Source organism: Lissotriton helveticus, chromosome 3_1 (assembly GCF_964261635.1).
Source record: "Lissotriton helveticus chromosome 3_1, aLisHel1.1, whole genome shotgun sequence".
Taxonomy (NCBI): domain Eukaryota; kingdom Metazoa; phylum Chordata; class Amphibia; order Caudata; family Salamandridae; genus Lissotriton; species Lissotriton helveticus.
In genome coordinates, this window is record NC_136061.1 from 1,028,585,091 (window position 1) to 1,028,610,222 (window position 25,132).

The 25,132-nt window shown below is 49.1% G+C and overlaps 2 protein-coding genes across 7 annotated transcripts in view; both read right to left on the reverse strand.

Annotated features, from left to right (window-relative positions):
- Window positions 1-25,132, reverse strand: part of MAP3K20 (mitogen-activated protein kinase kinase kinase 20) — a 1,120,268-nt gene that overhangs the window by 400,384 nt on the left and 694,752 nt on the right. The gene's annotated exons all lie outside the window — the stretch shown is intronic.
- Window positions 21,801-24,299, reverse strand: LOC144824853 (uncharacterized). Its single transcript, XM_078683836.1, has 2 exons — window positions 22,260-24,299; window positions 21,801-22,055 (listed from the first exon to the last, which is right to left on the reverse strand). The coding sequence occupies exon 1, from the start codon at window positions 23,364-23,366 to the stop codon at window positions 22,365-22,367; it is 1,002 nt and encodes a 333-aa protein (XP_078539962.1). The 5' UTR covers window positions 23,367-24,299; the 3' UTR covers window positions 21,801-22,055; window positions 22,260-22,364.

A 25,132-nucleotide genomic window follows, 5' to 3' on the forward strand; every position in this document is an offset into this window, starting at 1 on the left:
AGTCTGCCCTTCTTCACCCTTGTGTACTTCCCCACGAAGATGGCTACATTTAAGTTCTACTCTATTGTCCCTAGCCCTGTGTGAAAACCATAGTGTATGTCGGATAGGATCTGGCTATCCTCGGCCCAATCATGCAAGTGTTCCAGAATAATTCACCCAACAACTTTCGCCAAAGAAACCAGTAAGGAAATGGCCCTGTAGCAGCCTGGATTCTGACGAACCCCTTTTTAGGTCGAGCGACCTATCTCAATGCGCATGCGCATTGAGCGGGAGCGAGATATAAAGGGGCTTAAACAGAGGTTTAACTAGCTGGCGATTTGGTGCTGTGCCCGTGCGCTTTTAGGTCAATGCGCAAGCGCATTGACCTAAAATGCGCGTGCACAGCATCAACTCGCCAGCCATCTGTTCCCCAGCTTGGCGCCTCCGCTCCTGCTCTCTCCTGGCTGCTCCTCCCCTAATTATTCACGGCCGGCCGGCCGTACTTTCACTTTCACGGCCGGCAGACCGTGAAACGTTTTTTTTTTTTTGCTTGTCGTACTTGCAGTCTCTTTTTGTCACTTATTTCCGTCTTCCCTTCTTGCCTTCTTGCCTCTTCCGTCTTGTCTTCCCTTCTTGCAAACGTTTTTTTTTTGCTTGTCGTACTTGCAGTCTCTTTTTGTCACTTATTTCCGTCTTCCCTTCTTGCCTCTTCCGTCTTCCCTTCTTGCCTCTCCCCGCCCCCCCCCCACCACAGCAATGCCGAGGGCTTGTCTCTGCTCCCTCCCTCTAAGTACCCCCTACCCCTCCATTCTGCACCCTCTTTATCCTGTCCCAGGGTCTCTCCATAGGACTCTCTCAGTAGGCTTTCCCCCGGTCTCTCTCTTCCCCTGCTCTTGCTCGCCCACATCCGTCCCTCCCTCCCCCAGCACCCTTCACCCCTCCACACCCTGTGTCTGTGAAGTCAGCTGGCATACCCTCTTGAAACACACAGATTCTGGCCGTCTCTCAATGAGGATGTCTATTTTAAGTGAACGTCGATGACATGATCTAAGGCATTGGAGATTACACTGCGCAAGTAAATCCCTCATTCATCAAGGGAGGGGCCCCACAGCCCACCCGATGCCCAGCACATGCTCGTGGCACTGCAATATTAAGCCTGTCGACTAACCGCAGACAGCAAATGATAAGCAAGCAACGCCCACAGCTAATGGCCTTAAGAGTACCTTACTAAAGTGTGCCTAGAATAAGAGTGTTATGGGTGATAGTCCAATGTATCTAAGCACTATTCAAATTCCAGTAACGTAATCAAAACTACAACTCCCACAATGCATGAAGGTAGTTCAGGAACACACCTCTTTTCTATCATACAATTATCTTACGAAAACACACTGGTTCTGATACTGCTTGCTGCAACTGCATATCACCCTTTCTGTCTGCACAGGAGTGTCTGTCAATAAGATCTATGAAGCTTGTCTTACGTGAGTTTACCTGAGTTTACGTGTACCATTGCTCCACAAGCACCCAGCTTCCCGTGCCTGATGCTTTACGTGCGCTTTTGCCTCAAGTGCAACAATCCTTCACATGTGCCAATAGCTATGGCTAAACACTTATAAGGTCCCATTTGCGAGACCTATTGGCTATGCCAATGCTTGTTTAAAAATTGGGACAATAATAGATTCCACCCAGGTCGGTGAAAAAGAGGCCTGGTAGCTGGCATTTATTACCTGAGTAATTATTGGTCCCCACAGATTGGTATTTACTTAAACATGTCAACTGGAACCCCGTCTGGCACTGAGACCTTGCCTCCTTAGCTTACTAAAAGTGCTTTGTTTACTTCCTCCAGGGTAAACTGGAGGTCGAGGCTATCGTTGGTTTCCTCTTGAGAGTTACTAAGTTGGATATTAGGGTTTCCCTGCCCATTATACACCAACGAGAAATGTTTGATCCACTGATCCTTGAGTATGGCAATTTCTATCGAGGGACCCCCTCCGGGTGATAAAAAATGGTGCTTTGACTGCTTTACAAAAGGCAGCACTATCCTTCAGTTGGGAAGCTGTGTGGAGGGATTTCCAAGCTTCTTTCCTTAGGGCGTTTTCTATGAGTGAGGCCCTGTAGCCCCTTCTTGCCTGCCTGATGTTAATAGGGTTCCTTAGTAGTCTATGTAACTCGTACTTCAAGGTTGAGTAAGCTTGTGTGCACTTTGTGTCGAACCATCGGTGGGGCCCGATCCTTTTTCGATTTTGAGCATGTAGTGCTTCCCTTACTGCACCAGCTATTTCTTGAAAAGAGGATAAGATGCTGTGGGAGGTAGCTGACTCACTAAAGCAAGTGTCAAAAGCTAGTCTACATTTATTTACCAGTTGTTTTGTGATTGCTACAGGGTCCACCACAGACCACCGTAGTGTGTCAATTTTCACATTTGCTAATACATGGTCGACCCGATCAACCCTTCCCGGTTTATTCATTGGAAAAAGAGAGTCCGGTAGGCAAAGAGGGAAGTGGTCACTCAATGAATTATCATCCACGGGGGTGTGGCTTGACTGCCGAGCGGGATGGCTGCCTGAGTGAGTAGCTCCGCCGATCGAGTTGAATAATCCGCCAACAATCCGTCCATAACTGCCTCTGGGGCTCGGGTGCTGTGCCCTTTGTGCATGCGAGGCTTCCCCGCCCTAACACGGAAAGGATTGTTGATATCGCGCACCGGCCCGCGGTGGAACTGCCCTTCTGACCTGCCTGCGCTGTGGGGCCTGCTGCGGCGTGTGACGCCGGGAGCTTGCGTAGGAGCTAGCCGGCCGGAAGTCTGTGAGTGCCGCCTGGTTCGGAGACTGGCTTGCCTGGCCTGATTGCTGGGAGCGGTGCCTAGTGCAAGCGGCATCACCGCACACACCCGCTCCATAGGCGAGGACGCAGGCGCCCGAGGATATATTGGTGAGGGGCCGCGCTGCGCAAGCTTGAAGGCGCGAGGACACAGCGAAGGACGCGGTGGGGGCGCTCGGACACCGCCAGAGAGACAGGGAGGCACCCGGTGAGCTGCCTGAAGGCGACTGAACCGCTGGGAGACGCGAGGCCCTGCAGAGCCTGGTACTCTTGGACATACGTCCGTGAACATTGCTTGGGACTGCTAGTGCTGGTTGGCAAGCGCGGACCGCCATTTTGTCCAGTACCCAGTGAATTGCAGCTGAAACAGTTGGAGGTGGACTGATAAACTACTTTCCTTTTAATTGCATGTAGTGGTTGCCGCATCGTGTGGTCATACTGCCCTGGGCGCCCCGAGGTCGATCAGCGCGGTGCCAGGGGGTGAAATTGCGGTGCGGCTGCTCATTGGCGTAGGGGGCTGACCCCTTCGCCGGACCACGTTGCAGACGCCTGGCGCAGAAGCAAGGCACGTAATTTTCAAAAGCCACGACCGCTGCAACTTCACTTGCCAGAGTTGGACACACGGTACTCCTGGACAGCGGTTGGAGGCGCATCGGGGCTGGGCGACGCCATAGGCAAACCGGACACGCGGCAGCCCAAAATCGCTTTTGATAAGTCGACCAAGAAGCTGACGTGCAATGAAACGCCGGATCAGGAGCTTTCGGGGGACGCCCGGCCTGTGCTGCCAGCCGACGACATCAAGGCCATGTTTCAAGACCTCAAGTCGAGTCTGCAAGGCATAGATGGGAAGATGGACGCTCTAGCTGCAAGGATGGACAGCATGACTAAAAGAATGGACAAGCAGGAAGGAGTTGTCGGAGTACTGGAAACGCGTGTGATGGAAACGGAGGAATGCCAATCGGACCTTGACAAGAAGCTGCGAGGAATGGACAAGGTGCTCTCCCTGATCCAAATGAAGAATGAAGATTTGGAAGCTAGGTCCAGAAGAAACAACGTACGCATCACGGGCGTGGCGGAATCGACGGACATTGCGAATATGGAACGCTACGTTGAGCAGATGATGAAAGATCTATTTGGAGAGGAACTATCCCCAATGTTTCTGGTGGAAAGGGCACACCGCACGCTAGGACCAGAGCCCAAGCCGGGAGCTCAACCGAGGACAATCCTTGCACGCATTCTGAACTATAGGGACAGGGACACGATACTGAGGCTGGCACGCAACATGGCAGATTTGCAGTACAAAGGGAACCGGATAGCAATGTACCCTGACTTCACGCTCCAAGTTCAATCAGCCAGGCGGGAATTCTTGCCCGCAAAAAAGGTGTTCCAACAAACAGGCACGAAGTACTCCTTGATCTACCCGGCAAAGCTGAGGGTGCAGGGACCGGGTAAACCCACCTTCTTCACGGACGCCAAAGCGGCGTTGAAATTTGCCAAACAACTTGCTAAGGATCAGAAGGGGCAGACCGAGACCGACAAGCGTGGGGACACTGACCAGCTAAGTGACGTCGAATAGTATCATATGTTATGGAATATGGCGCTGCTGGGACCCTTACTTGTGGGAGGGAAAACGTAAACATGCCACTGAGGGAGATGGGGCGCTAACCACCTATGCGGGGAGGTGTTGTAATTAATATTGACTTATCCAGATTTTTGTCACTAGATACTCGTTGCCCCGCTTGCCTTGGGGCGCGATGGGCCCTGTAGCGTACAGAGTCAGAGTTGCACTCGATCGCCCTGTCAAAAGTACAGGGTTAGAAGGCAGACACCTGCGTACCCCGAGGGATGTATCCCAAACTATGGTTAGACCATCTATCGTTGTTGGTACTTGGTTCAGTTGGGTTGGTACTGGGGGGGATGACTGCACGACCTAATTGGGGGGTTGGAGCGGGTGGGTTGGGAGGGGTGGGACCTGGGTCTGTTTGGTTTGCACTGTTAACTTGTAAAAGCTATGTGTTAAATGTGTCACTGGAGATATTCTATTTGATAGTCACTGACAAGGTAGCGATAAACTGTGAGCCTTGGGGCTGTGGCGATACTGCGTCGAGCGCTCTACCGAGCCGATTGCAACTTCATCTTTTAGTATCATTATGGCCGCTGGAGAGTGCTTGACGTCTGGGGAGAATACTGCCTTAGATGGGAGGCCCAGATTACCGTCCATAGCATGCTTGTCTTGGAACGTGAGGGGGATAAATGACAGGAGGAAGGCGAGATTGGTCCATGCCTACTTATCACGGAAGAATGTAGATATTTGCATGCTCCAAGAAACACATCTAAGTTCCGCGGACGCCACACAACTCAAACACTCTAGATGGGGGGAAGTGATACATGCCCCATACTCGAATTATGCCAGGGGGGTGGCAGTCTTGATCCGCCGAGGCCTACACTGGGTGACACAGCGGGTGCTGAAGGATGCGGATGGCAGATACGCATTGATTTTGGGAATGTTGTGTGGAATGCTGTTATTGCTGGTGAATGTTTATGGCCCGAATGATGATAACCCTGCCTTCTATGAGACTCTGTGGGATAAAATGCGTACATTAGGTGATGCAGCAATACTATGGGCGGGTGATTTCAACGTAGTGCTGTCTGACGCGGTAGATCGACAGGGCGCTGCCCGGGAACACCACCCAAGGGCGGCAGAGGCACTGGGAGGCATTATCCTAGAGGCGCCCCTAGTTGGTTCTTGGCGGCAATTGCACCCCCATGCGCGGGCGGGCACTTGCATTACAGCCCAAAGGGCCGCTTGGTCGCGACTGGACTACTGGTTGCTGTCCAGGGACCTGCATGCCTCGGTAGTGGCAGCGGTACACCTACCGAGATCATTGTCGGACCACGCTCCGGTGGTAGTGACATTGGCCACTCCTGCACAATACGCACAGCCATTTAGCTGGCGATTTCCGTCGCAGGCCCTACTGGATCAGGTATTCAAGGAAGAATTGAGAATTAAGCTGGAAGAATTTTTTGAGTTCAATGAAGGAACTGTGGAATCGCCTGGTACGCTATGGGAGGCTTGCAAGGCTGTGACAAGGGGACACTGCATGGCACTAAAAACAGGAGTGTTACGGTCCATAAGAAACACACTTGATACGCTAGAAAAGGAATTGGCGGCTCTAGAGGTTGAGCTTACTAGATTGCCTACTACCAAAACCCAGGCGGCATTCAGGGCGAAACTCACTCAGTATCAGGAGGAAGCTGAAAGAGAGGTGAAGTTCTTAAATAAATACGCTCAGGCTCGGAGATATGGGGAGGGAGACCGCCCGGGTAGGACACTGGCCGCGATGCTTCGAAAGCCAAGGGGCGTGGAATATATTTTGGAACTTACGGTTGCGACTGGCGAGTCTGTCAGGACACAAAATGATATCTTACATGCTATGGCAGCCTATTATGAGGACCTGTACGCCTCTAAACTACAACCAGAGGACGAGGTAATAACGGAATACCTTGACACAATTGCGCTGGCGTGGTTTAACAACGGGGCACGTGAATACATGGACCTGCCGATCACGCAGGATGACATACGGACGACCATGGCTGGCATGCCGTCGGGTAAAGCGCCGGGACCGGATGGTCTTACGGCGTCCTTCTATAAAGAATACGCTGATATCCTTGTCCCCAGGTTGCATAAGATGTACATGGAAGCGATCGAAACTGGGATCCTTCCCCCGTCGCTCCGTGAAGCCATGATAATCACACTTTTAAAACCAGACAAAGATCCCACGAGCCCTGATTCGTACAGACCGCTCTCGCTGATCAACCTAGATGCCAAGATATACGCTAAACTATTGGCAGAACGTTTGAAACCGATGCTGCCCCAAATAGCGCTGTCGGATCAGTCGGGATTTGTGACAGGTCGATCGACCTCGCAAAATCTGCGCACACTATTTGGTCTGCTCCACTACTTGGACCCGAAGGTCCAAGCGGCAGCTGCCTTGCTAGACGCCACCAAGGCGTTTGACTCCCTCGAATGGAAATTTCTGCAAGCACTGTTCACGAGAATGGGCTTCAGTGGGCTATTTATTCAGAAAATTTGCATCCTGTACAATTGTCCCACGGCGAGAGTGAAGGTAAATGGACAGATTTCGCGGACAATAAGTATTTCTAGGGGGACCAGGCAAGGTTGCCCCCTATCGCCACTGCTCTTCGCCATCGCCACAGAACCCCTCGCGGCGAGACTGCGGCAACACCATACCCAGCGCAGTATAGGATTCACTTCCAGAGGGCTCTTAGTGTCCTTATATGCCGACGACATGACAATCTTTGTGCAGAACCCAGCCGACAATTTCGCCCCCCTCATGCGAGAACTAGTGCGGTATGGTGGTCTGACGGGCATTAACATTAATTGGTCTAAATCTACGATACTGCCGTTGACAGACGGAACGGTACAATGTCATACCGAGTTCCCCATAACCTGGGTGACGGAAGAGGTGAAGTACCTGGGGATCCATATTAGCCGCTCGATACAGGACCTATGGCTTTTGAACTACGGCAAGGCAGTAGATTGGCTCGAGACAAAGGTGAAAAAATGGCTCACTTTACCGCTGTCAATGACAGGCCGTATAGCCATAACTAAAATGGTTGTACTACCAAAATGTTTATATTTATTTGCCAACATACCTCTGCCACTTACAATATCGTTTTTTAAGCGCATACGCTCCGCGATTTTGGATTTAGCGTGGGCGGGCAAACAACCCAGAATTCAGTGGAAGGTACTGACGCTGCCCTTTAGACAGGGTGGTCTGGCGGCTCCAGATTTTGAGCTCTACGCATACTGTGCCCAGGCTCAATACCTGCATTATTGGCAACACCCGATCCCGTATCAACCTCATGTGGCGATAGAGACAGACGTGTCGTCACCCACCCCCTTAACCGCGACGGTCTACCAAAAATACAAACGTTCGCCGGAGGATGTGAACACAGTTGAAACAACACGGTGGGCCTGGCAAAACATAGCGAAACGGGCGGGCATTGCTGAATTATATGCTCCGTCCATGCCGCTGGGCGGTAATCCGTTACTGAGTCCCTTACAGGATGCGGCGATATCTGAAAGGGCACGTAAAAGCGGGCTTTTGGTCGCAAGTGACCTATACACGGACGACGCTTTTGTAGAGCTGGGAGACATCTGCGGTTCGGAGGTCCCTACGGCATCTGAACTGCTCCTGTATTATCAGCTCAGAGCGGCGTGTAAGGCCAGGTACCCGATGTTCCCGATGGTGCCACCAACGCTCTTGGCGCTGGAAAACGTATTAGCGAACAAATCTCCGAATAAATTGATTACCAGGATCTATAAAATAACACAAGATACGGCACCGTGGATACGACCCGGATCGAAAGCACAATGGGAAGTGGAGGCGGGACTAAACATAACGGACAAACAATGGACGTTCTGCTGCACTCAGTTAGAGAACCTGTCTCCCAATTACAGGTTGAGATTGATTCACTTTAATTTTCTACATAGGCTGTACCGCACGCCGGCACAGCTCTTCAAAATAGGGTTAATAGCCGACTCTCGCTGCTGGCGTTGTGGTGCACTGGATGCGGATTTCTTCCATCTAACATGGACATGCCCACCTGTACAGCGATATTGGGCTGAGGTGTTCTCAATGTTGGGACAAATACTAGGGGAGCAGTTGCCTCCGGATCCCCTGATGGCACTTCTGGGAATGGTGGCCGATATACCCTGTGCCTCGAGAAAACTGATCGCTATGTTGCTGCTACTGGCGAAGAGACAAATTGCACTACATTGGAAACAAGAGGGCGCTCCTGGGGTAACAGGTTGGATTAACTCGGCACTATACTGTCGGGATCAACGGACTACATACTGGGAACTACTACCGCTGAGGTCCAGGCCTGCTGATATTTGGCAGCCCCTGACGGACTTGCTGGCTGGCAACATGTTGGATGAGTGAGTATGGACAGTGTGGAGGTACGAGTAGATAGGGGTTCGAGATGGCCGAAATGCGAGGGCCTGGATGATGTGGCGCTATGACTGATAACGTTGGAACAGAGAATGCTGTGCTTGAGTGAGGGTGGACACTAGCCCCACAACTGAGACTGTTTGGCTGGGTAAACGGCCTGAAGTGGAATGCCTCACATGACATCGCTCCTCCCCTCTCCCCCCCCTCCCTCCTTTTTATTGGACGGGAACTTAAGAGCTCGCTCCAGAGATGGTGACACGATACTCCATGTGTTGACAAGATTGACGTACCGAAACACAGAAGCTTTAGGTTTAGTTTAAAGTGTTTGTTTCTTTGTTTATCTTCTCTAGATATCTCACATGCAAAATGTTGTAGAATGTATGCAAGTATATAAGACATGTGACCGCATGACGTGGTCTAATTGTACCTATTGATGCTGCCTGCCTCCGGGTTGTTGGCTAAATGGCGGTGTGCTACCTTGCAATTCTAAATAAAAGTCTTTAACCCAAAAAAAAAAAAAAAAATGAATTATCATCCACTGTAAAAGAATGCAGCTTAGCTGCATAGGTATTTGACACTTGTATGTAATCTATTGTTGAGCATAGGCCTCTACCATCAGGGCCCAATTGTGACCTAACGATTTTCTTTTTTATTGCGGAAATCTTACAATACCTCCAGGGATCAAATATGGAAACCACCAGAGCGTATTGGATCCATGGGGCCAACACAGAATTGTTGCTTACTATGTGGAGCCACAGAGTCTGTTGTTATGCAAAAAATGTTCCCTTTGTTTACATTTTGAAAATAGGATCTATTTTCCTTTGATTATCCATTAATTCTGCTTGGGGTCCAGGGATTTTACTTCAGTCCGCCACAATATATGAAGATCTCTTGCATTGCTTAATTGTTGATGCAAATATTTTTTTCAGTGAAACTCAGCCAATCAGACAACTTATATCTACTGATACTGAAAATTGTACCTAGATCTAGCAATTATTTAAAAAAATATATATATTTTATTCAAGTATCTTCCACAGATCTGTGCATGCGAATAATTCACAAATGAATTTCCATATCCGTGTACAAAAGATCAGCTATTATAATCCTGCATGCGATCTTTAAGAAAATCAAGTATTTCAAGAAACACTGAATGGATTTACAGCAAGCTACAACAAATGCCTAATGTCTGTAAGCAGTCAATACTCCTTTTGGGAGCAAAAATGCCTATTACTTTGCTCCCCTTGAGAGATGTGCTTGAAATTTAACATGAATCTGAGCTGTATAAATTTGGCAATAGTGATGTGGCGCTATGACTGATAACGTTGGAACAGAGAATGCTGTGCTTGAGTGAGGGTGGACACTAGCCCCACAACTGAGACTGTTTGGCTGGGTAAACGGCCTGAAGTGGAATGCCTCACATGACATCGCTCCTCCCCTCTCCCCCCCTCCCTCCTTTTTATTGGACGGGAACTTAAGAGCTCGCTCCAGAGATGGTGACACGATACTCCATGTGTTGACAAGATTGACGTACCGAAACACAGAAGCTTTAGGTTTAGTTTAAAGTGTTTGTTTCTTTGTTTTTCTTCTCTAGATATCTCACATGCAAAATGTTGTAGAATGTATGCAAGTATATAAGACATGTGACCGCATGACGTGGTCTAATTGTACCTATTGATGCTGCCTGCCTCCGGGTTGTTGGCTAAATGGCGGTGTGCTACCTTGCAATTCTAAATAAAAGTCTTTAACCCAAAAAAAAAATTTTTTTTTAATGAATTATCATCCACTGTAAAAGAATGCAGCTTAGCTGCATAGGTATTTGACACTTGTATGTAATCTATTGTTGAGCATAGGCCTCTACCATCAGGGCCCAATTGTGACCTAACGATTTTCTTTTTTATTGCGGAAATCTTACAATACCTCCAGGGATCAAATATGGAGACCACCAGAGCGTATTGGATCCATGGGGCCAACACAGAATTGTTGCTTACTATGTGGAGCCACAGAGTCTGTTGTTATGCAAAAAATGTTCCCTTTGTTTACATTTTGAAAATAGGATCTATTTTCCTTTGATTATCCATTAATTCTGCTTCAGGGATTTTACTTCAGTCCGCCACAATATATGAAGATCTCTTGCATTGCTTAATTGTTGATGCAAATATTTTTTTCAGTGAAACTCAGCCAATCAGACAACTTATATCTACTGATACTGAAAATTGTACCTAGATCTAGCAATTATTTAAAAAATATATATATTTTATTCAAGTATCTTCCACAGATCTGTGCATGCGAATAATTCACAAATGAATTTCCATATCCGTGTACAAAAGATCAGCTATTATAATCCTGCATGCGATCTTTAAGAAAATCAAGTATTTCAAGAAACACTGAATGGATTTACAGCAAGCTACAACAAATGCCTAATGTCTGTAAGCAGTCAATACTCCTTTTGGAAGCAAAAATGCCTATTACTTTGCTCCCCTTGAGAGATGTGCTTGAAATTTAACATGAATCTGACCTGTATAAATTTGGCAATAGTGATTCTCAAGACGTACTATAGCTATACCTTACTTAGGAATGGCACCTTTGGTAATAATGTTGGCATAATTTGACAAATGTACACTAAATGTGGCAGCAGATTGAGTCGTCCAGCTCAGGTGTTTGTTTCAAAATGATTATAGATTGAAAAGAGGGAAAATAGTTTTGGGCAATCCAAGACTAGCATTCTGAGTACTCTGGATGACCCTAGGGGTTTGGAATATTGCATTAGTTATCTCTCAGAACGGCTTGTAAACCCGACGGCTTTTAAATCTATATATCTAACAAAGTGTGGTACAAATGTGCTATTTGTCCCATTTTTAGAAAGAATCTTCTAGGAACTTCGTCATACTTCCTTGGAAAGAGGATTGATTGGTGGCCATGCTCACTCATGATGCAATGTGGGGCGGATTCTTTTTTTTACTGGACGTGGCTTTGGGTGTGGTCCTGCTCATCTACGCTGCTAGCCTTCAGTTTTGCACTGACACGCAAGATTAGGTAGTGGAGGTGCACATATGGCCAGAGGCAGAGTTTGCCACCAACTTTATAGTTTAGCATCTCTTTGCCCTGGATGACAGAAGCCTAGAGAAATGATCAGGTGCTGGACTGTATTCAAAAGGCTGTACCATACATGTTTCTGATAAATAAATATTATCATCATTAGAGATTCGCCCAGATGTAGTTAATGACTTGTGCACTTCAAAATCCTTTTTGAGATCACACTATTTAATAGCAAGAATGTCCGCTACATAAAGATTACACCCACCGTTGAGGCCATTTTTAATCATGACAATAATGTATAAAATTCATATTATAAACTGAACCATTCGTGGGTGCTTGAAATAACAAGTGATATAATTACCCAATTAAAAGTGTCATTATATCGACCTCAGACAGATGAAAGGCTCAGTCGGCCCTGCCAGTTGATGAACCCGTGACCTCGATGTCTCAGAACAGATGCCCAGCTCCCGGAGCCATTATTTTCTCACCTAAGACAACTATGGCTCATTTAACAATTTAGTACTTGCACCCAGAGCTGGCAGTTCTATAGGAGTCCGAAGCAATGAATAATCGGGTTATCTCACTTTCCCAATCCTGGTAAATCAAACTATAGTTGTCTGTCTTTCAAGTACAACAACCACCGAAATGTGTGTGCATTGCTGCACATTTTCGAGGTACGAACCCTCGTGATACCACTGATCTCTGGAGAGATGTTGTTAGTTCTCTCCCCTCCCCCCTCCCCAGATAGGAGCTGCTGCGCACAGTATGCCGGGCACAGCAACGGCGCGTGCTTGATGTTCTTGGCCCTATTATGGGCTTCTTATCCAATCACAATGGAGACTGTCTGCCTGGGATCCGCGCTTTGAGCGCGACAGCTTGAGGCTTAAATCCTTATCTCCAAAACAATTGCGTCGAATGCGTAAAAGGTGCTCTCTCTGGCAGGAGTGGAGAGAAGATGCTAGAAACTGTATAAAAAACAGTTATTTGTTTGTCAGCGATTGTTGTTGTACATTTCACTGTGTCAAGCACTGAATGCTGCTACCTGGGGGCGAGGAAATTTAACAAAGGGCTTTATCGACTATCTGCAATTAGTTTTGTTCTACTACCTGCTGCAAAACATCGTTATCTTTTTATATTTGCTTCTGTCACACAATATGGCTGCTGAAAAGAGAAAAACAGGTCACAAAAAGACAACATATCAGGTCGTGTTTCAAATATAGTGCGCTTTGCCCCCGAAGAAGCATCATAATCCGCAAAACGGTGCAGTATTGAACACCGAATCAATATTTATTGAAGGAGCCAACATGAATTCTGTGTTCGCAGTCTTTAAAGACAGCTGTTGTTAATGAGGACTCTTGTGGGTACATGTTTTTCTGAAAATTGGCTGAACACATGGATAACGTGTACCAGAGCTTCAGCGTTTTCTTTCAAATCAAACAGTGTTGGGGGGTTGAGGGGAGGAGAGGGGTGGAGAGGGGTGGGAGTGAGGCCGGTGTCCCTTCGTAATAGCCCTCCTCCTCCCCCTCCAATTGTCCCCACCCCTGGGCAATAGTTACAGTAGGGAAAACTGACGCTACCCTCTTAGCCTGTGAGCAGGGGTGTTGCTCCTCTACAATTTAAGATTTACTTTCCTTGCATTCCCTGTCAATTCTCGCTTTTTCGAAGATGTGTTTTTGAAGTTTTTTCGTGCAAGGTATCACTCGTGTACTATGAAAGGAGCTGCCTCTACTTAGCTGTGAATTTTGGTTGGTGGGTGGGTGTTTATAAAGTTCCACGATTGAAAGCTAGGTAATTCAGGCCAAAGGCAGAGCAAATTTCTCACAGTGTCCATCAGAGGGTATTTTAAGTTACATGCTCTACCAATCTTTGGCCTCTCTGCAAAGCGCACAGAGAAATGGTGAGGTGTGAAGAGGGCACACAGCTGTTGAAATACTGACAGGATGATAGACAAACAAAATGCAGTGCTTACAGGTGAGTGGGTGCGTTGTGTGGGGGAAGTAAAGGGAAGGAGTTGCAAAGAAGTACACGCAGAGGTTAAGATATGCAGACTGAGTGTTGCAGAAAGGTATTGGAAATAAAAGGTGCACATATCTAACAAAGAGACTGAAGAAGAAAGTTGTGTGAAGAGTGCGAAAGGGATTGAAACACTGTGAAGACACTACCTCTTACAAGCCTTAGTAATGTTTAATCCATCATCTGCTTGAAATGCTTAAATGACTGAGTGTCTGTGTGGTCGGTGTGTTGGACCTGGCCCTCTCTGCAGGGTCACCCCTAAACGTTTTGCCTTTACTCCTCCTATATCTATTGAATTTGTTTTAACTAGCCTTAGACTACTTCTACCACTGCTAAAGCGCTTGTGCTCCCTCCTTAAAACATGGTAGAATTGGCTTATACCCAAGTGTCATATATTTTTTTTAAATTTCTTAGTAGAGTAGCACTACATGTGACCAGGGCCTGTAAATTACATGCTACTAGTGGGTCTGCAGCATTGCTTGTGCCACCCACCTAAGCAGCCCTTTAAACATGTCTCAGGACTGCCATTTCATAGCCTGTGGGTCCAGTGTTAAACTGCCATTTCGACCTGACAAAATAAACCTTTTAGCAGCCCCAAATTATCCTTTTTAATACACATAAATCACCCCAGCGTAGGTCCTGGACAGTCCGAAGGGCAGGGTGCAATGTATTTAAAAAGTAGAGCATGTACTTTTATGCTTTACACATTACGGTACTGAAAAACTTCAAATTCGTTTTTCCCTACTGAAGGTCTAATTATTGGATAACATCCGGAAATGGCTTATTATATTTTTGAAGTGCAATTTCAAAATGGTAAGGGATAACCAGTTCATGTTTGGTGTCTCTGGAAATGTATTTTAAAATCCTAATTTATAGTGAAATTGGATTTTAAATTACTATTCTGAAAATGTTACATTTAGAACGTTGGCATTTTTCGTCTTAGCTATTTGGTGCCTGCAGCATGTCTCTGGGTTACATTGCAGGGTGTAGGTGACGGTTGGGCTTTGAGTATTTCTCCTAAACAGTCATGCACCATGGGAGCTTAGATGTGACTGGATGGGCCATCAACGGTAGGATGACGGGATGGGAGGGAGGAGCTGGGCACAGCCCCATGTACACTTTAATAGGCTGTCTCCTTTCTTCATACAAAGGGCCTGGCAACCCTGCATTGTCACTTCAGCCAGATTGGAGCCAGGGTAGCGGAGGTAGAGAATTTCATGCACTTCAAAGACACTCTTTAGAAGCTTCTCCTACCCTTCAGAATGAGGACACTATGGAATAAATACGAGACCTCAGACACCACCACTTCATTACACTTCTGAAACTATGAATACTCTGCCAAGAAGAAGGGCTGCTATGCTGCTGAAAGGACTGCCATTCTGTTGGACAGCTGTTCTGAAGGAACTGCATGTCCTGCTGTGTTGCCATGCTACATGCTGCCCTCTTGCCTGGCTCAGAAGGACTGGACTTACATCTCTTGAAAGCAGAACCCAGAGCAAGTTGGCTGGCCTCCTAATCTGAAGCCTCAGGGATACAGCAGACTTCCAACAACCTTGCACCGGATCCTGGACTCTGCCATCTGTGAGTCTACCCTGCCACCCAAGTCCTGGACCCTTAGAAGTGTGCCTAAGGTGCTTGCCAGCCTCTGTAGATCAAGCAAAACAACGCATTTCCTCTGCTGTGCGGCACAACCCCGAGCAAAACTGACACATCGTCACCACTGCGAGGTTTGGACCCGTCGGAAAGACCAGTATTGCCACTGCAGTCCTGGGAATAGACGCATCGCCCGGCTTTGCGCCACATACTTGTCAGCAGACTTCTTATCACAAGCTTTTGCTGACAGGAACCTTGATGACAGCCCAGGATCTTGCGCCGCAACCTCGCCACATCTCGGAACCGATGCCTCCCTTCGGCTGTGCAACGCATCTTTATTGTGGATCCTCGCAACACTCCGCAAACGGCATTTCAAGATAATTTGTTCAGGGAGCCCAACTGGGTCCTTGTAGCTGGCCCATGCTCCATCGCAGTCGGCTTGAACTTGTGACTTTGTACCTGGGCGCGACCAGATAGCCACAGTTAGAGCTTTGTGCTTTTGGATGCTACTTTCAATAAAACCTTTAAAAATCCATATCGCCGGTTCTATTGATTGTTTTTTGTTGTTTTGGTCTTGGTTTATTTATTAAATTGGGTTCTCTGTTTCTACCCTGGTGTGGGATTCTTTTTTTTGTGGTGTCTTCACAGCTTTATTGTTTAAAGTGTTGCGAAAATACCTTACACATTGCCTGTTAGCTAGGCCTGGCTGTTCTAGGCCAAGCTAACAGAAGGTTGAGAACAGGTTAATTTTGTCTGTGCATTACCCTGACAAGGACTCTGGTTGCTGCTTGACCAGGGATCACACCCCAGTCAACCAACAGTCCAATTTCATATATATTTTATATATATATTTATATATATCCATAAAAAAACAAAGATCACAGGACCATTATAGTTAGAAAATTAAATTATGAAAACCTTAGAAATTCACTGAAAAAAACAAAGGTTACAGGGACATTATAGTTAGGCTCAGATTTTACACACCTTTGTTTTTTTAGTGAATTTCTAATGTTTTGTAAATTCTGTTTCCTAACTAAACCGTCGCAGTCACCTTTGTTTTTTTTAGTGAATATCAACTTTTTTTATGCTACTTCCTAACTATAAAGTCCCTGTAACCATTGTTTCTTTCAGTGAAATTCTAGGGATTTTCTAATATAAAGTATTATTTAATTATCATACATTAATCCAACTGCCACCACGCATGGCCTCAATCGTGCACAGGGGGAGTTGGCCACAAGACCTGGCTTGCGATAAGTTCTTGTGGCCAACACCATCAAGGTAGCCAACCCTTGGGCCCCTTCCCATGGCTGGTTTTGGCCCCAGTGACTCCTTCCCACGGGGCCTGGTGCATTTTAAGGTGGAGGGGGCCACAGGGCCCACATCCCAAGGCTGCTTTTGGCCCCAACCGATGCATCTCTTCGGCTGCGCAACGCATCTTTATTGTGGATCCTCGCAACACTCCGCAAACGGCATTTTTAGGTTATTTGTTCAGGGGGCCTTACTGGGTCCTTGTAGCTGGCCCATGCTCCATCGCAGTCGGCTTGAACTTGTGACTTTGTACCGGGGCGCGACCAGAAATCCACAGTTAGCGCATTCTGCCAGGCCCAACCCAGGCCTGGCAGATTTTGTGGGGGAGGGAGGCATGTGTCCTACTTGCCTGGGCTAATTCTGGCACAGAGAACCCCATCCCCTGGGGCAACCCACCATATTTATGGGGGACGGGGCAGTCAACCCCCCTTCCTGAACCGATTTTGGCCCGAAGGACCGCATCTCCCGGGGCCCAGCCATACTCTAAACAGGGAGGGGTGCAGGCAGCCCCCTCCCTGGACTGATTTTAGCCCTGGGGACCCCACCCTAGGGGCCAAGCAACTTTTGTAAATGGGAAGGAGGGCATCTGGGATACCATCCACTGGGGTCTGGCCAATTAGTACACGGGGAGGAGGCAAACCGCCCCCTCCACAGCTGATTTTGGCCCCAGGGATCCCATTCCCCGGGGTCCGGCCGCTGCTGTAAGAGGGGGAGGGGGACAGGCAGCCCCCCTCTCGGGTTGATTTCAGTCCTCCACCAACTAATGGTGGTTGCCATGATGCCCGCCCAGGGCACCCACTATCTCCTTGTTGGGGGCTGCGGAGGGGAGCCCTAAGGCACCCAAGGTAACCAGCGCCTACCTGGATTGAGCAGGAGCCAGCATTGCTCCCACCTGCATGGAGGAGCTAAAATGCTGCTCCCTGCGGGCAGAAGCAATATATCTGTTTTCCTACCCACATCACTGCGGGCAGAGAAACAGATCTGAAGTCCCTCAGGTTATGTACTGGGGTACAATCCAGGGAGAAGAAACAGCCACTTGCTGGGCTGAATGAGACTCACCATTTGGTGAAGCGATCTTAAATAAATTATGGGGTGAGCGACCTCTGACCCTGCTCTCAGGCTAGGTCGCCCCACGCTGCGGCTGCCTGCCAGTCTCTGGGCTCCCTACCTGGCTCACAGTGCTGCTCCAGCGCTCGCTCTCTCTTCCTCCTGCCTGCTCCTCAGCTCACTTTCCCGCCGCTGCCTTCCTGCGGCCCCGCTCCCACCAACCCCATTCGCCCCCCCGCTCCCGCCACCCAGCTGCTCCTCCCTCTCGGTTTGCCTCTTATGGAGACCACGAAGGCGCGCCAAAGGCAAGCCCGTCTGCGCCCGTCCGCGCCTGGACTGCACCTAGCGCCAGAACCCCTGGCCCCAGCCGATGCCAGGGCACCCGACTGAGGTACGACAGCGCCACCCTCACCGCACTCAACACCGGACGACCTACCGCCTGCCACCGAGCCACTCCGAGGCGCACTCACGGACTCACTGTCAACACCTGCTTCCGAACCTGCACCCCGCCCACCGAACACAGCAACGACAACAACAACCACCTCAAGTGCATCGTGCTCAACATCCGCTCCGTCCACAAACACGCCGTCGAACTCTGGGAACTCCTTGATACTACAGCACCAGACGTCGACTTCCTCACGGAAACCTGGATGAACGCCTCCTCGGCCCCCGACATCGCCATAGCAATCCCGGACGGCTACAAAATCACCCGGAAGGTCCGCGTCAACAAACCTGAAGGAGGAATCACCATCATCTACAGGAACACCATCAGCGTCACGACCAACTCCGAAGACACTCTCACCGCTGCCGAACACCTACACTTTCAGATCCACACCGACCCCCAGACCACCCTCAGAGGAACACTCATCTACAGACCCCCAGGCCCACGGACACAATTCAGCGAAACCATCGCCGACTTCATCAGCCCGCACGCCCTAGCCTCACCAGAGTACATCCTCCATGGGGACCTTAACTTCCACCTGGAGAAAAACAACGACAACACCACCACCACCCTGCTCGCCAACCTCGCCAACCTCGAACTCAAGCAACTGGTGGACACGCCAACCCACCTCACCGGCCACACGCTCGACCCCATCTTCTCCGCCAGCAACCACGTCTCCTTCAGCCACTCCACCAGACTACACTGGACCGACCACAGCTGCATCCACTTCACCTTCAAGAAGACCACCTCCCACCACCAGACGCCACAGATTACCCGCAGATTGTGGAGCAAAGTCACCGCAGACCAACTGACCACATCGCTGAGCCAGAACCCACCTATAGACATCCCCGACACCAACGAAGCAGCACACAACCTCGCACAGTGGATCACCAACTGCACCGACGACCTCGCTCCTCTGAAGAAACCCCCAGGCAAGACTAGCAACAGAAAAACCGCATGGTTCACAGACGCCCTCAGAGCACAAAGAAATCATGCCGAACCCTCGAGAAAGCTTGGCGCCACAAACGGACATCAGAAAACATGACAGCCCTCAAGAGCGCCACCCGCGAATACCACCAGATGATCCGCACCACCAAAAGGACATCGTTCAAAGAGCGGCTGGACAACAACGCCCACAACAGCAAGGAACTCTTCAGCATCGTCAAAGAGCTCTCCAACCCCAGCGCCAGCAACAACGACATCACACTGTCGCATGACCTCTGCAACTCCCTCGCCACATTCTTCCACCGCAAGATCGCAGATATACACGACAGCTTCGGACCCCATACTCCTCCGACAGGCACCATACCAATGACCCCCACCATCAGCCTCAGCGCATGGACCCCCATCAGCACTGAAGACACCACCCGCGTCATGAACACCATCCACTCCGGCTCCCCATCCGACCCATGCCCTCATCATATCTTCAACAAAGCCGACACCATCATCGCACCCCACCTCCGGAACATCATCAACAGCTCCTTCACGTCAGTCACCTTCCCTGAAAGCTGGAAACACGCCCTTCTGAAGAAACCAACAGCGGACCCCAAAGACCTCAAGAACTTCCGCCCCATCTCCCTTCTCCCCTTCCCGGCTAAAGTCATCGAGAAGACCGTGAATAAACAGCTGACTGCATTCCTCGAAGAAAACAACTCGCTCGATCCTTCCCAGTCCAGATTTCGAGCCAACCACAGCACCGAGACCGCCCTCATCGCAGTCACCGATGACATCAGGACCCTGATGGACAACGGAGAGACAGCCGCTCTCATCCTCCTGGACCTCTCGGCAGCCTTTGATACCGTCTGCCACCGCACCCTAATAACCCGCCTCTACAACACTGGGATCCAAGGAAAGGCCCTGGACTGGATCACATCGTTCCTCTCCGACAGAACCCAGAGAGTCCGCCTCCCTCCCTTCCGCTCCGAAGCCACCAAGATCATCTGCAGCGTACCCCAAGGCTCCTCGCTCAGCCCAACCCTTTTCAATATCTACATGAGCCCCCTCGCCACCATCGCACGCAAACACAACATCAACATCATCTCCTACGCCGACGACACCCAACTGATACTCTCCCTCACCAAAGACCCTCTCACCGCCAAAGCCAACTTCCAGGACGGAATGAAAGATGTCGCAGAATGGATGAAGCACAGCCGTCTGAAGCTCACCTCAGACAAGACGGAGGTCCTCATCCTCGGACAATCCCCAGCCGCCTGGGATGACTCCTGGTGGCCCACGACGCTGGGCACCGCACCGACACCCACGGACCACGCACGCAACCTGGGATTCATCCTGGACTCCTCCCTCACAATGACCAAGAAAGTCAACGCAGTCTCGTCCTCATGTTTCAACACCCTGCGCATGTTCTGAAAGATCTTCCGATGGATCCCCACCGAAACCAGAAAGACGGTCACCCAGGCCCTCATCACCAGCCGACTGGACTACGGGAACGCCCTATACGCAGGAACCACAGCCAAACTTCAGAAACGCCTTCAACGCATACAGAACGCCTCCGCATGACTCATCCTCGACATCCCTCGCCACAGCCACATATCCGTCCACCTGAGAAACCTGCACTGGCTCCCCGTCAGCAAGAGGATCACATTCAGGCTGCTCACCCACGCACACAAAGCGCTCCACAACATGGGCCCTGAATACCTCAACAACCGCCTCTCATTCTACACCCCCACCCGCCAGCTCCGCTCCACCAGCCTCGCCCTCGCCACCGTCCCACGGATTCGCAGAACCACCACCGGAGGAAGATCGTTCTCCTACCTGGCAGCCAAGACATGGAACTCCCTCCCCGCACACCTACGACTGACACAGGACCATCTCACCTTCAGGAAACACCTCAAGACCTGGTTATTTGAGCAATAGCACCCCCCCCCACCCCCTTGAGACCCTCACGGGTGAGTAGCACGCTCTACAAATGTACTGATTGATTGATTGATTGATAGTAAGTGGTAGTGGGCAAGGAATGCAAAAAGGGTCAGAACAAGTTTGGAACAGATGGGTAGGGCAGGAAAAGGGAGATATGTTAGGGTGAAGAGATAATTATGTGTGAATAAAAAAAGAGAATAATAGTAATTGGAATAAGAAAAAATTTGTGGAAAGGCAACAAATAAATGAGGGGGGTCCCATTACCGAGTGGAAGATAAAAGCAACCCTTATGATGACAACAGAGAAAAATTTGAAAGTCAGGGATCAGTGTGCAAATGCCTTTGGAATACAAGGGCAAGTGGCAAGACAGGAAATGGTACGATAACTGGAGGAAATGAGTTCCAAAGTCTCATCGCACTGCCAGAAAATGAATGGGGCATGGATTAAACGTTTTTGAAGGTGGACACTCAAGAATAAAAGAACATGTACTGCATAGGATATGATCTCCAACAAAGATTGTCAGCTGTGGTGCTCAATAGTTGAAAATGTATGTGTGCTTGGCTTTGTGAGTGATAAAAATTGCCTTACAAATTAGCTTTAGCTTTAATGTTAAACCACTGGAGCCTTAAAAGCACAGAAGAGATGTGATCAATTTCTATTTGCATTTGCAGACAAAATGAGCTGCAAAATCTTGCATAATTCAAAGAGAGAGGGTTGGGGTTTATTTTTGACAGGACTGAGTTATCTATAGTCTCGTCTTGAAAGAACAGGAGCTTGTCTTAAGATCTCACGGTCTTGAGCATTCTAAGTTGATAGCACCTAATCCTAACCATGGCATTAATTTGGGATTGGAGGTTGAGTTTGTTATGGAGGACAAACCCAACAATTTAACAATGTACATTATCGTCGGTTTGCAGCCCAGGCTGTTAAGAGTTAATCCATGATTGCACAGGTACGAGTAGTTTCTGTCCTGTAACTCCAGTTCTGTAGTAGGGGTATCTCTGTTATAGTCATAATCTAGTGAATAGTCCCGCCCATGTGCGTGGACCCCGGAGCAATCAAAAATAATCTCTTAAGGTGTCGAAAAATGCAGAACTGCACAGACACTTAAGAGAGAATTTAAAGACAGATAATGCAGCCTATATCTGGAGTTACAGGACAGAAACTACTCCTTCTGTAGTAGGGGATCCCTGTGTATAGTCATAATCTAGCGAATAGAATGGCAAGCCCATCCCCACACCAAAGCGCGGTGGAGAAAAGAGAAAATAACACCACTACTGTGCGAACAGATTTCGCAGCAAAGCCTGCCCAACCTGAGCATCTGCCCTGGTATCAGTGTCCAGACAGTAATGCTTAGCAAAGGTATGGACCGACTTCCAAGTGGCCGCCTTGCAGATTTCTGCAATTGGGACATTACGGAGCAAAGCAGTCGTGGCCGCTTTGCCCCTGGTGGAATGAGCCTTAGGCTTACCCCCTAAGGTCTTATTAGCTTTTTGGTAACACAATTGTATACAGGATACAATCCACCTAGAGATGGACTGTTTAGAGGTAGCAAGACCCGTCCTGACTGATCCATAATTAATAAACAATTGGTCAGACCTACGAATATCCTTGGTCTTATCCAGATAAAATTTCAACACCCTCCTAACATACAGGGAATGCAGGGACCTTTCCGCTGGAGAGGAAGGATTCTGAAACAATGTAGGCAAAGTTATGGTCTGGTTAACATGAAAGTCAGATATAACTTTAGGAAGAAACTTAGGGTGAGGACGCATAACAACCTTAGCAGCATGAAATACAGTATAAGGTTCTTGGCAACACAACGCCTGAATTTCACTCACCCTGCGGGCCGATGTAATGGCCACGAGGAACGCCGCCTTCCAAGACAGGTGCTGCAACGAAGCCTTATGAATAGGTTCAAAAGGCTCCTTCATCAATCTGGACAGCACCACATTCAAGTCCCATGAAGGTGAAGGAAGCCGGACAGGAGGGAACACTTTCTTCAAGCCTTCCAAAAAATCTTTGATCACAGGGATCTGAAAGAAGGAAGTCTGTGAAGGGCATTTCCTGTAGGCAGTCACTGCAACCAGATGCACCTTAATGGAATGAACATAAAGGCCAGACTGCGCTAGATGAAGAAGATATGGAAGGATGACATATTCCTTACATGTCGTCGGGTCATAGTTCTTGGACTTGCACCAGAAGCAAAACCTCTTCCACTTGTAAGCATAAGAAGTCCTAGTGGAAGGTCGCTTAGCCTCCTTCAGTATGTCCATGCAATCTTCTGGGAGATTCAGATGGCCATATTGCACTCAGGAGCCATGCCGCCAAACTCAAAGACGAGAGGTTGGGGTGTAACATCTGCCCCCGAACTTCATGAGAAGGTCCGGCCTGCACGGCAACCGTATGTGAGGAAGGAGAGACCGGTGAAGCAGGTCCGTGAACCACCACTGTCTGGGCCATTCCGGGGCAATCAGGATCATCCGCGCCCTGGACTGGGACAGTTTGATGAGCACCGCCGGAATCAGGGGAATGGGTGGAAAAGCGTACAGAAAGCTGTTCGACCAGTTGATCCATAGTGCATTCCCCAGCGTCCCTGGTTGGTAGTACCTGGAGGCGAAGTCTCGGCATTTGCTGTTTTCGGCAGTGGCGAACAGATCTACGTCTGGAGTCCCCCACCTTGCGAAGACTTCTCCTAGTACTTCATCGTTTATGACCCATTCGTGGTTTTCCTGAATCAGTCTGCTCAGTGTGTCTGCCTGAACATTCTGCACACCTGGTAGATGGGTGGCCGTTATAGTCAGTCCTCTGGCCAGAAGCCAGTGTCAGATCGCCTGCGCCTCCTGCGACAGAGTGCACAATCTCGACCCCCCCTGCTTGTTGAGGTAATACATCGTGGTCGTATTGTCTGTATGAACAAGCAAAGAGTTGGTCCGGAAGGACGGAAGAAAGGCCTTCAGTGTCAAGTGAACAGCTCTGAGTACCAGGAAATTGATGTGGTACATGGACTCCATCTGGGACCACGACCCTTGAATCTGTAAGTCTCCGGAGTGCGCTCCCCAGCCGTGGAGAGACGCATCCGTCACAATAGTCTGCGTGGGAATGTCCTTGTGGAAGGGAACCCCTCTCAGGAGATTCTCCGCTGAACACCACCACTTCAGAAACTGAAGAGCATGCAGAGACAGTCGTATCTTGTCGTCCCAAGATCCTTTCCTCTGATCCCACTGATCCTCCAAGCATTCCTGCAGTGGTCTCATGTGCAGCCGTGCGTGTGGCGTGAGGAAGATACAAGAGGCCATCGACCCCAGTAGAGAAGACACCGTCATCACTGTTGTAGATGGAGCGGTCATAAGAGCCTGAGCCTTCCGAAGGAGTGATAATCGTCTCTCCTCCGAAGGAGACACGCTTGCTGACAGCGTATTGATGGAGGCTCCCAAATACTGTATGCACTGGACCGGAGTCGGGACAGACTTGGACATGTTGATGTGCAACTCCAGCTTGTTCAAGAGAACACACGTCTTCCGGAAGTGCGCTTGAGCTTCCGAGAAGGTGGAAGCCTTGATCAACCAATCATCCAGGTACGGGTAGACAAACACCTTGTTCTTCCTTAGGTGTGCGGCTACCACTGCCATGCACTTCGAGAATGTCCTGGGCGCAGACTTCAGTCCGAATGGCAGGACTGTGTACTGATAATGATTGGCGCCGACTTGGAATCGCAGGAACTTCCTGTGTTTGTGTGCAATGGGCATATGGAAGTATGCATCCTGTAGGTCTATGGCACACAGCCAGTCTCCCTGTTGCAGCTGAGGATAAATCTGATGCAACGACAGCATGCAAAACCTCTCTCTGCCAATCCACTTGTTTGCTTGTCGCAAATCCAGAATGGGCCTGAACTCGTTCTTGTCCTTTTTGCGGACCAGGAAGAACCGGGAGTACAGACCTCTTCCTCTTTGAGACAGAGGTACGTCTTCTATCGCCCTTTTCCTTAACAGGATATCGGCCTCCGCCTGGAGCTCGCGCAGCTGAAACTGCGAGCTGACCG